This window comes from Syngnathus scovelli, chromosome 8 (genome assembly GCF_024217435.2).
Source record: "Syngnathus scovelli strain Florida chromosome 8, RoL_Ssco_1.2, whole genome shotgun sequence".
Taxonomy (NCBI): domain Eukaryota; kingdom Metazoa; phylum Chordata; class Actinopteri; order Syngnathiformes; family Syngnathidae; genus Syngnathus; species Syngnathus scovelli.
Window position 1 is genome coordinate 13,793,795 of NC_090854.1, and position 13,288 is coordinate 13,807,082.

Below are 13,288 nucleotides of genomic sequence, written 5' to 3' on the forward strand. Positions count from 1 at the left end.
TTTCCCACCAGTCACTCAACAGCTCAGCGACTTCCTACAGGAAACATTTCGAGCCTCGCAAATCAGTCGGGGTGGGCGTACACTGGCAGTGGCATCAGGGTAATTATAGTCTGCTGTTTTTGTTCGGTGAGAACAAAAGCAATTTGTCATCTCTGGATGCAATGGACCTAAAATAGCCAGTGATGTGGCAGCTCCCAGCGTGAGCGTTGTCAGCTACTGTAGGCGGGAGCACACTAGCGACGGACCCATGATGAATAAAATAAGATATAATCACCAGAGTCTGTATCTCCATATTTCTTGAATTGCTCTCTAGATAGAGGTATCCAGAAGAAAACTTTTGAAGGAACATGCTTTTTGTCCAACATGACAAATATAGGAGAAAATATAAATATTGGCAGTGCTTTTTATCAACAAAAAAACTCAAAAACGAAAACTCACAAAATTCGAAGATACATGCTTTTCATTGCATGTAGCACTTAAGGTTACAAGCATATCAGTCACTGAAATAAAAATGTAAAGTTTTGTTTTAAAGTAAATAAAAAAAATGAATGAATAAATAAACAAACAAACAAACAAACAAAAATATAAATAAATAAATAAATAAATAAACACTGTAAGAACTGTTTTTCCCATTAACTGGGTTAACAATTATATATTTTGACATTAAATTATACAATACAGCACACCCCAAGTTCTTATTATGTCAACTAAATACTGTAGTTTGCTCTCATTCCCGCTTGCTAAAACCCCTTTTTATTTATGTTATTTATTTAGTGGCAGGAAGTTGAGGAAATTGGATCTGGGCGCAGAGAGGAAGTCAACAAGGGAGGTCGCGATGGCGCACTGATAAACGGTGAAGAGGGAGTAAACCACCCCAAGGAGAGTTTATACGTAAATCCGTTTCCCGTCATTGCTGTACTGGTGTCGTCACACCAGGGAGAAGACTGTTCTTAACTTCCGAGAGCGTTTGACTTAATGATTAAATTTGTGCATTCATTTGGATCTGGAAGATCAGCTCAAATTGGTTATGTAGTTTTTGCACAATCCTGCTAACTACCAAACGAGTGTTAATCATTGACATGTTAATGTCCCAAAGTCCAATTTGTTAAAAGTTGGACAAACTGTGTTTTTGTGGGTCACACATTCAAGTTATTTATATTGTAGTGGGTCATTCACATGTGCAAGCAGTCAAGTGACATAAGTTTCAGCTCTCCATGACCCTCATGAGGACAAAAAGAAAATGGATGCATTGATAAAGAACGGCCAGCTCCTTCTCGTTTAACAGTAGATGATTTTTTTAATACTCCAATGATACCGTTTAAATTTTAGGGTCAGTTCTTCCTTGGCCTGTGCCCTGCCTCTTTAATGTAATTTGATTAAGTTGCTCTGCTAATTAGCTAAGAGAAAGCAAAGAAAACCTAATCTTCCTTGAAGGGATGGCGTGACATCCCATCCAGCAGAGCTAACTTGCCGTTTTAAATGTCAATATCCATCAAAATGACCTAAGGCGTTTTGGTAAATATGCACAAGAGATGATTTGCTTCATTTCAAGGGACATGAATGACTCTATCATCCAGCATACCTGAGTCCCGTCCGTCTCGGCTACGTGCAGGCATCACGCGACGAGATGAAAGCGGTGCAGACACGCACGAGCCGCGGGCTGTTCGCAAAGCACTCCGGGTCGCTTTGGAAGATTACATTAACTCCAGCAAATGGATTTAAAAGCTTCACTTTACTGCACCAGACAATGCTACTGCCATAAGCAATTAGGTGTATGACAAAAGCGTACACGCATGCACACAGGCCTGCGCCATGAGTCCTATTCTCGAAAAGAATTGACGGCAGAAGCTAATGAAATGAATTGTAAAATTCCAGCGCGTGCTTTCAGATCTGTTACATCATACACTAATATCTGAGTGGTAAGCCATCAAGGCAAGAAAGACTGATTAACATTTACCACCAAAACAACAAATGTTTATTCCATGAAATGTTATTAATTTATTCCCAACACTGTATAATGATGAAAGATTTTCTTTGTTCATTAGATTAAGCACCTGCCCAGGGCCTTCAGAATCAGCAATGCTGGACAATTTAACTATATTAGTAATGGGATAGCTAGTTAACCTAAGATAGTCAGCATTTTGTCGTCCTCTGAGTGGGTAATCAAAGCAAGCCAAGTTCGACTAGCACGGACATCCTACTGTTAATATTAATCATAATCTCGAGTGAGTATGGTTTATTTTATTTAAATGTTCAGTTTTATTCTGTTTTTGGAGACAGATGCTCCAGATGATGTACACTGTTGTGGAATTAAGAAGTAGGTTAAGTTAGTCACTCAAGGCCCAGATGCTAAAAGCAAGGCCCGCCACTATAATATTCACACTCAAAGAGGTTGGACTACATAGTAGCGTTGAATTTGAATTTGGTTGGAAAACCAAAACCGTGCTACATTTTGCCAAATTTTGAAACCTGAACTATTTATTTCTCATGGGAACTCTAAATTGGAACAAATTGAAGGTCAACCAGCATTCCAGAAGCAATTTTATTACATTTAGAGGTTCTGGGATTTAGCATGCTAATTCGTAAAGAATAGATATGGTCCTTTAAGTTATTGTTTGTTCAAAATAATCTTAAATTCATTCTAAACATTAGCAAACAAAGAAAACTGTTTTATTTGTCCATTTTTTTGGCATTATTAGCTGACAAATCAATGGAATTTCAATGTCATAATCTACTTGTACTTTAGACAAGAGGTCAAAAACAGGCGCTTAATCAGCGCGAGGTTAAGTAGACTACGAAAGCTAGCGGAGTGGAGAGTACAGTATTGTATTTCTGGTCAGTTGGCGTGATGAGATAACGATACAACTGGGAGCGAGTCCAGTGAGTGTTACTTTAAGAGGATACTTAAAGGACCTTGTGGAGGAATCAGGTCAGCGCTTAAAGCAGAGACCAGAAAAGGCCACAAAGGCGCTCACAGACACTCACAATGTTGTGTGTGTGTGTGTGTGTGTGTCTGCCAGGTTGGTGCGTTTAAAAATATATAAATATTAATAATGCATTTAATAAATTGATTTCTCCACTGAGGTTTTGATGCATGCTCCTATTCCATTTATGAATGAAATATGATGACGTCCACCACACATGAAGTTCAGAATCTGTCCGGGGAGATTAGCATTTTAACATGAGTAAAAGTTAAAAAAAAGATAAATTTAGCCTGATATGATTGCTTTTCTTTTTTTTTTTGTTGAAGAAACACATTTGAATGTTTATGCTTTTCCTTAATGTTTCACAACAAAAGCGCCTCTAGCCTAAAAAGACATTCCTCGTCATAGTGCTCACAATTACAGTTGACTTGAACAAATATGTTATGCTAATGGATTTGAATGAGTACTGTGTGCTTTAGGCTAATGGCTGCGCACAAAAAAAGAAAAAAAGAACGAAAGTGAGTCACTGAAGTGTTCTCGTTATGCATAAAAAGAGACAGAGCCGGTTGTTGCCAATCACTCACCTTGCATGCAAAACTTGAGCTCTTTAGGGTCGGTGACGGTGCTACTTGGAATCCGCTCAGAAACCTTCTTGCTCATGCGGTTGTAGCTACGCCGCCTCTTGGTCTCGCCCCACAGATTGGAGCCGCCGTGCATGCTGGGAATATTGAGCACTGCGATGCCCTCCAAGGAGGTGTTGCTCAGGTCCAATATGATGCCGTCGCACTGCAGCACAAAAATTAGTTGTTAATTTTAGACAGCATAGATAATAATAAAGCTTGCTACTGACCAAAATGGAACAGAAGCTCCAAATTGAGGTCTTTGTGATTCGAAAATTACCTCTCATATGCTCATCGCTCTTGCCGATTCTCAAGTGATGACTCACCTCAACCTCAATGCACTCGTTGAGCTTTTTGCAAGTGGCTGAAATGGTCTCGGTGGTGCCGAACTCAAAGTACCACAACTTGTTCTTCATTCTGAGCAGCAAAACAAAACCATTTTCAATCAAGGGCACGTGAATTGCAGTCATGTTGAGGTCACGTTATTTTTGTTGACAAATTGAATCGGTCTGTTGCCTTGAGTCATTTCAAAAGGCTTTCAGGGCAGCTCAGGGTAATGTGACCCAACAGGCCAAAACTACCCAACAGCACGAAAAACCTGCATGAATCCAACCATGGTGTGCCTTTTGTCGTCAAAACTGTGCGCATGAAATGTCCTTAGTGACCGTATTTACCCGAATACTGTACATACAACGTCACCGCTGGCGAAACACTGCCGGAGGACAAATCAGAACAAAAACCAACCGCCACCAAGAAGCCATTCCAAGCGGCACTGCCCAAAAGCGCCTCGCAGACAGACATGTCATGATGGATGTGGTGTCATTTCTCTCACTCTTTAATGAAATGGAACAGTTTTGGAAAGTGTGATTCCACTGGCGTCCATGTTGGATGTGATAGCTCCGAGTCAAGCGGTACTGAAAATGAATGGATGGATGGATGGATGGATGGATGGATGGATGGATGGATGGATGGATGGATGGATGGATGGATGGATGGATGGATGGATGGATGGATGGATGGATGGATGGATGGATGGATGGATGGATGGATGGATGGATGGATGGATGGATGGATGGATGGATGGATGGATGGATGGATGGATGGATGGATGGATGGAGATAATCTTCCTGCGGTGGAAATGGGGCATTGGGTTTTTTGAATTTCAGGAAGCATGTGTGAAGTTAAGAATGACGAGAAATCCACGTCATTGGGATGATTACGTTTCCCGCACCTGAAGCTGAAACATCTCGGCCTACATCACTCGCCAAGTGACATACTGTACATCTCATAATATTAATGAGTGCCAAGGCACGCTTGACATCAGGCAATAGCTCCGTGTGACAAGGGAATGTCAGAGCCTGCCAAAATGTTCAGCACAAGCACCTCATCGTTCTAAAAATGATTGTATACAGTTTGGATTTTTTCTCACAGGACGAAGCAATATTTTGCAAAAGTTGCAGGTTGACTTCAGCTTCCCCCGAGAAAGGCATAAAATTCCCCACTTTAATCTTCAGTGTGAAAGTGGCTAAACCGTCTCAACTCCCCTAGGAAGTTTTGTCAGAAGGAATGATTGGGAGCTAATGTGACATCACAATTAGGAACCGTTGCATTGCTCCAAAAGGAAAAGTGTCGCTGCTCATTAAACAGTTTCCACTGGAGACGGCCTGCAAAGATGTAATTAACTCACATTCCACAAGACTCATTTCTTCATCCCACCACCAATTCTAACCACGTTTGTTTCAGGTGTTGCTTGCAAATTAAACAACTGTAGATGATTGATTCCAAACAGATCAGGACAGATCATAGATCTTAAGAGCGATCCGGCCTCAGTGACGGGACACGATGGGTGTTGTGAAAACGCAGTTCAGGTACTGGAACAGAGCGACGCATGCCTCCAACCATATGATTCCCCTTCTCTCCTGATAAGCATCTCTTTTAATCCTTAACATGAGCAGTGACCTCTTGACCACCCCTCCTCCAATTCTGCACTTAAAATAGTTCTGTGTGCTGCTCAAAAGCAGATCATAAAAAGGATTTGGACAAAACCTACATATGGAAACTAATGGGCAAAATTTGTTGTGTCTACTTATAGGTTTGTTTTTTTATGGAAAAATGTACAACCAAGAACTAAATAAAACTATTTTAACAATAACAAGTATTAGATAGGATTGTCCCAATCGTCACCATGGAAATGAGAACAAAAAGTGCTGATGAGCTTAAACGTCACTAGAGCAGGCCACAAGGTTGTAGGACAGAGGTCAAAGAGGTGGTGAGAGTCTGATCCCTCGCTAATCAGTTGATGAGTTCATTTTCTTTAGGCAGTTCACATGAAAGAGAGCTAATGATTAAGAGGTCAAGGGTCAACAGTGGTTTGGTTAATTTGTGGATATGAGGTCACCAAAAGACAAAAAAAAGAAAAATCAATTAATTAATTTACACGGCACAAAATACACAAAGGATTTGTTTAGTATTAATGGGGTGAACGGGGTTATGTTTTAACAAAATCAGCTTAGAGACAGAGAGAAGACTAAATGCAAAGTAGAGATTGTAACGTACTTAGCAACAAGCCAAGCTAACGTGCATGAGTGACAGTTGTCATTTCTAGCATGTGTCCTCAAATATTACAAAGACAAGTCTGGACGAATACGAGTGGCATCAACCACTTTGATCGAAAATTTGTCACTTATCAGACTAAAGATAGCAAAAAAAAAAAAGTTTGTTGATTTCTCTGCCCTGAGCGCTGTAGTAATTATGGGAGCCGTTTCCCGTACCCTAGTGAAACGTTTGCAAAAATAGCGAATTTGTCAGGGTTCGTTCAACATCATTACCGTCACGTCAATGCTTAATTTGTCAGCCTTGTTAGCTTGTGTAAAAAACTCCCTGGCACCTGGGATCACATCACACACAATCTCTGTTCTAAGAGGCCCTGGATGGCAAGATGATGCTGAAGGTTGGGGGTGGTTGTGTGTGTGAGTGTGAGACATGCATGAAAAGACACAAGTGGCAACATATGTGAATGGAAAAGAGGACAAAAACAGCAGCGAGCTAATGTCGCTACGGGCTTCCTCTTTGGGTCAAAGGCGATCGATCATCTTGTCACCCGTGGAGATGAAAAAAACAAAACATCTTTTCAAGTCAAACGTTTCTGAATGGAACGCAAAGTGCCAAGTCATTCGCACAAAGGAACAGTTGCCGCTGTCAATCAGCTGTCTGTAGCTCTGCAGAGGATCATTCACAGATGAACAATAGCCTTCAGTGTTGGCTTACTGTAAATAGTGTTGATTAGCGTGTCGCTAAAGTGTCACTTTAGCGCTCTCGCCGGGGGCTCAATGTGACGGTGGCCATAAGGAGCTCACTTGTCACTCATGTCGTTTATTAGCATTACACTGCAAGATTCTGTCCTTTATTATTATTATTCGAGGGTATGGGAATGCTTTTCCTCTGGGAATTTGAAATCTTTCTTGCAAGTTATAAACAGCATGTGCAAAATAGAAGTAAAGCTACACTATGTGCAAACAAACTGCTTGTCATGATCTGAAAGCTATTTTTGATTTTTTTTTTTGCAAAGAGTAAACGAGATGTCTCAATAACAGTCTCATACTCGCACTTCCTAGCCGGAGTAGTTGGAGACGGCTGAATTCATGCTAATATGCAAACAGGCTGTTCCCACTAGGATGGCGGAACAAGCATTTTTACTTAACTGCCTTGTCAGCAGGGAGGAGCCCACAAGCAAATGTTTGGAGTGCTAGAAAGGATGTGACGAGCTAATACTGGCACTTCAGTACTATTTTTGTAATATTTAATACCGCGTCTGTTAAAAATTCTCTATAACTATTCACTATTAACTATATTTCACAAATACTTTGGAAACATTCATTCATTGTCATTTCAGGCAAGGAACCACATTTGGGAATGTCAGTAGAAGTGGCATATCATTTATTTCTGATAAATAGCAAAATCATTTTAACAAATCACACATGAAGAAAATAAAGTTAATTAAATGTGTTACTATTATAAAGATGTTCTGCCTTTTATAAAAATACTTTTTTATTAAATAAAAATATTTAGGAAAAATATAAATAGGACAATAATAATAAATCAGTCTGTCAAATTATTTTGTCTTTTAATTTTGTTACATTAATTGATTATTTAACAGATTTAATATTTAATGAAGGTGCCTTGAGATGATTTTAATTTATTCCATAACCATACTTGTAACTCAAAACACTGTCCATAATCATTTTCTTATAAAAAAATTGTAAAAATGCCATCAATCTGTTCACTGTATCAATCGAATGGCCATCGTGCTACTCCTGGTGTGCTTACCTTGGCCACTTGGGACCAGTATAAGAGAGTCAGATGGATATACTGCTCATTGAGACTTCTCAAATCCTCTCAGATCATCAGTATAATGCTAACATGAGTCGTTCTACGCAGAGGATAAATAATATATGACCGAGGACTGTCGACATTTTCAATCGGCTCTCATTCGATTGCGCTCCAAATGTGTATGGAGTGTCAATCCAGTTGGGCGGGTAGCTATTGATTTATGCTGATTGGTTCACATTTTCATATTAAAAGTGTAAGCTCAGCTTCTGGCTATGCAACGTAACTAAGTAATCTACATGATAAAACACAATGCAAACTACAATCCTAGCAAGAAAGCGACCATCACAGAACGTTTTTAGACTTTTAAATGTTCATCTCCTAACCTGCTGTTGAACTTCTCCGGGTGCTTCTCCCTCATCAGATGGAAGCGATGGGCGATGGAGGCATCCTGAGAGGGAAAGAACATACAACGCTTCACCATAAACAATGCCAGCATTGGAGTTTATGTTCTTTTTTAAAATTATCTTCCCCATTATAAACCCCGTGTTGTGTTTGCTATTTTGCTTTTAAAAAAAAAAAAAAATGCTACACACAATTCACAAATCTTTTTTACGATAATTGTAAAAAGAAGCCGAAGCGCAAAGAAGAATTCTGTTGTTTAGTCAGAATGGTGGGGAATAAACGTTTTCTTCTCACCTGAGTAAAAACATCTCACTGTACTCTTGATTTATTAAAAACAATCAAAATAAATATCAATATAAAATACCTTTGTTGAAAAAAAATTCAATATTCACCTTTTTTCAAATTTGAATATAAATAAATTAAAATTAAATATATAATTAAATATGTCTGACTGTGACGAGGTACGTTCTACTAATTTTTATTCTGACAATCAGTGACCCAATTTAAAAACAACACCAATCATGATAAAATTGTGCACTTGATGATCGTCAAGTACGCAAGTAAATCTCACTTGTGATCAGAACCTTAAATGGATTTTATCGGCTGGCTGCAAGATTCCACCTCGAGCGTGGCCTTACGGACACCGTTGCGCCTATCTGGCAGCATCAGCAAATTTCATGTCTCAAAATAGAAGCGCCAGCGCCGCTTTAATTGGCAGAGAACCTGAAACCCGCCGAGCGACAGGACATCTCAGGCAATTTGATGGACGAAGACGAACCATGAGGAACGTGGGGCTCTTTCACGTGTCGTGAAACACGGCAAGGTGACTACAATGACCACAGCGAGGCACAAATGTGAAAAACATGGCCGATTTGATGGGCTGGGAGGAGGGGCATTAATAAAAGCCTCGGGGTGTGCATGTTTCATCCGGGTTCAGGACCACACGAAGCTTTCCAAAACAAGACTGTCACATCAGAAAATCAGAATATATTTTTTATTGCTTCCAGTCGCCGCTAGCATTAAAGTTGTTTTGATCCTAAAGCTGGCGAAACAGGAAGTGTGACTGTCAAGGACAAACCGACATGACCACGTACAACTTAAATTCTAACAAGAAATTGACTTGGGCTCAGACATACAAAATAGATTTCCAAGATGGACTTCTTCCAAAGATGCATCCTAACTATAATGAGTTACCATGTACAAGATTAGCAATGCTAGTGTCACACTGGGAGCAAGCTGGCAACGAGACATTCCCAAAACACTTAAATAGAACGAATGTGGCGCGAATGCGTTGATGGAATTGCGTTAACATCTGGACATGCTGGATCCTCAGCTGAACCCAACAACATTAGACACGGCATGGCCTCGAATGTCTGACCCTCAGTCATTATCTCAATCTGGCTGGCCGAATTATTAGCCCTGCCTCGCTAGAACTAATATAGTTAAACAGCCAAACAAGTCTGATATAATTCATACAGTACGCGGCATGTGGGGGGGTGGAGTCAAAGCAGCACGAATCCACAGTTGGAGACAATTATATCCGCCGATGTTTGTTTCCTAATTCTCGTGAAACTCGTGACTTGCATAATCTTAACAAACATGATTGAGGTACCATCTGTAACCATGACAACCATCCAGACCCAAATGTTTTGTTCATTCATTTGGTACATTGTGTTGAACAACTTTCACGGTAGACAAAACGACCGATATCAAACTCATTACAACCTTTTTAGGTCAACTTTTTTCTAAACTTTTTAATTCATGTTCAATTGTTCAATATTTTGGTTCTTTTGTACAACTTGTCATTCCCCAACAAGGAAATAAACGGCAAAATTCACAACGGGTGTTTGATTCGTGAAAGTTTTCAACAACACCCATCTACCCTTGATCAATTGTCGGGCATCATCTTGGTCTAAACGGCAAATTTAATTGAACCAAAATGCAACGTTCACTGTTGGACAAACGCATTCTAAAGTCGAGAGGAAGTCAAATTGCATAGAGTGCAGAAATTCAACCTGGAAGACAAATATCCCTTACTGTTTTTGAGTAGAATACACTATTTAAGTGAGCAGCCGCCACACACTAATACGTTAGGGTACTTGTTAATAGTATTAGGTCTACAACGTTCAATCTCTGCTGAGAGCCTGCAGGCTTATTCGCCCCAAAAAAACAAATTGTGTGCAATGGAGATACAGTATGTGTGTCGGCATGCGACGACTATGTGTCTGTGTGCATGCGTTGGAGTATTGCTGGCATTCGGTGAAGGTCAGGGGAAGTATCAGTGACAGGAAGTCAGCAGCTGCCAGGTCCACGCCAGGTTATGAATAATGGACGGTAATGAATAACCATGCTGAGCGACACCTGCCGACTCTTCAAGACCAGAGGAACTCTGCTCAAGAGCACTGAGGTCACACACGTGGCCTCACAAAAACAAGTTATTGTTTTCATTCATTTTGTTGTTGAAATTAGAAGACTAGCTACTCTTGGCAATACCAAAACGATTGCCGGAAACAGAATAACAACAATCTATCTAGTCATTTCGCTACTTAGCAATCCGTTATCCAAATAGTTGATTCGTGAGTTAATTGTTTAGCTGCTATCTAACAAGTTAACTAATTAGGTAATTCACTAGCCTGATTGTAAAGTAGGTAACTGCTAGCAAAAGTTATCTAGCTGTTTAAAAAAAAAAAAAAAAGATTAATAGGTTGGTTTACACTTAATTCTATCTACCAATATTTTGTTGCTGCCTGTCAAGCACTTTGAATGAATGCTCAGGATGTTTTTACATACAGCGCTTATGTTACGTGGTTATATGCGTATCATGAAAGGTGCGTCACAGTCGACACCGTCTTGGCAAGCGATCAAGGGAAGTGTCATAGTAAACATTCGGAAATGGTAAGGAGCCCCCCTGCCAAGCCCTCAACAGAAGAATCAGCTTGCAGCACATGTTCTTGTGCATCCGAGTGTAAGCACGTGCATGCACAAGCACGAATGCACACAGGCACTCGCACAGAGTTCTATACACTGTACAACATAAAATCACACCGTGTTTTATAAGGCTTAATGAGTGTATGTGTATGTGTGTGTGTGTGTGCAACTGTGCATGCATGCATGCACTGTACTGAATAAATCCACTCCTATTGGATGTGCTCAGGTATATCGACACTGCAATGGCGAGTTTTCAAATTCCTCTGCTCCTCCGCTACCCACGCCACAATTACCGTTGCGCTTGAGTGAGTGTTGATTAAACAAGCTGGCTTCACATGAACAAACACAACTTATTTCTATTTTTTTTCCCAGAGTTTATCCACTAATGTTTAGAATCTTCAAATAGTAAATATCAGGCAAAAACAACCCAAGTTAACAAAAAGTGATTTTTAAATCGTGATTCCATTTATTAAGGGGAAAAACAATGAATCGGAGTCATTGTGTCACTTGCTTGCCCCCCTTGTTAAATCTTTACTGTGGTTAATCTCATTTATGTTCATTTTCACTGATCACACCAGTGGCGATTGCTCAGAGGCGTCCGTCTGCCCATCCATCCATCCATCCATCCATCCATCCATCCATCCATCCATCCATCCATCCATCCATCCATCCATCCATCCATCCATCCATCCATCCATCCATCCATCCATCCATCCATCCATCCATCCATCCATCCATCCATCCATCCATCCATCCATCCATCTTTCGAACCTATGCCAGCACTTGAGATTCTGAAGGCCTTTTACATTTACATGGAAACACAAAAAAGCTGAAATGTGTGACTGGACAAAATTAATAAACCACAATCAGCAACTGCACAGTGAAGACACACACTATGAAATAAATACAAATGACTGTTGGAAATAAATTATTAGTATTTTATGGAAGTTGTAAATGTAGGCCAGTATTTCCAATTGCTACACAGTGAAGCGGGAGTGATTCCAAAACAGTTTTAGCTGATATCTAGCGAGCTGGCTCTTGATCGAAAGAATTAGGTGAATGCGCTGCTGTAAAACTACCTTCAGTACTTGTGTTTCATATCATCTTTGAACTGAGACGTAAGATCCTCAAAGGGAAAAAGAGTTTGCATTTACAACGTGACAACTAGAATAAAAAACAGATGCTAGCAACGCCTTGGACAAGCCCACCACATGCTCCACACCATGCAGCTAAGTCGGCGTCATGTACTGCAACTGTGGAAGCGCTCACATCTAGCATGATGTCACCATGGCACCCAAACCTTGAAGCACAAGATGAGCCAAGCAGATTGGAAGGCCTCTTAGCGTGACGTGGTGGACTGAGTCACAACGGGTGGTTTGCTCAGGTGTCCAGATAGGCGACCATCTGTCACCATTGCACCCGCTATGCTCCACGATCTGTCACCCTGGCTTTCAAATACGTAGCTACTGCATTTTTTCTCCTAAGCAACGTCCATTCAGCCATATTCATTAGTTCATTTTCATTTATTGATTTAGTGACTTTTTGAGTCGACTGTAATTGTTAAACATTTGAGCGGGAAATGAAATGATACAATATAAAAAACTGCACATAGACGACGAGTGTGTTGTGTGTTCAGTCTGGCAAGCATGCAGGCATCAGTGGGAGTGCAGTTGTGTAACAACGCCACAGTGCATCCTCTTCTCCTTGTGCACACAATGTCCTTTTTTGGCATTTGTATCTTAGTTTTTTTTTATGGTGAACCCTACATGCAATTGCAAAGAGTTATTTGTATTTGTTCAAGTCGGTTATGACATGGACTGAAAGTGATGAAAAAAAAAAAAAATTCTACGTTGACTCAGAGTAAAATTAGGCAGAACAGCATAAACATCCTTTGGCATAAATAATACTTAGTTTATCTACTTACCTGCCTTTATGCATTTTTTAAATAATATTTTTGTATTAATATTATTTATATTGAAGGAAACACACTTTTATTTACAGTATGTTCAATTTGATGTAAAAAGAAGACAACGACTAAGAATGAGATGTTCAAATTAGGGTGTGAAACGATTTGCATTTGTTGCG

General features: G+C 40.0%; 1 protein-coding gene across 3 annotated transcripts in view; it reads right to left on the bottom strand.

Annotated features, from left to right (window-relative positions):
• LOC125973244 (diacylglycerol kinase beta-like) overlaps positions 1-13,288 on the bottom strand; it is a 42,040-nt gene that overhangs the window by 9,165 nt on the left and 19,587 nt on the right. For all 3 annotated transcript variants that reach the window (XM_049727173.2, XM_049727174.2, XM_049727172.2), the window contains 3 exons: positions 8,257-8,321; positions 3,871-3,961; positions 3,509-3,710 (listed from right to left, as the gene is read on the bottom strand). In XM_049727173.2, the coding sequence (XP_049583130.1) occupies positions 3,509-3,710; positions 3,871-3,961; positions 8,257-8,321 (358 nt within the window). The remainder of the gene's footprint in view (positions 1-3,508; positions 3,711-3,870; positions 3,962-8,256; positions 8,322-13,288) is intronic.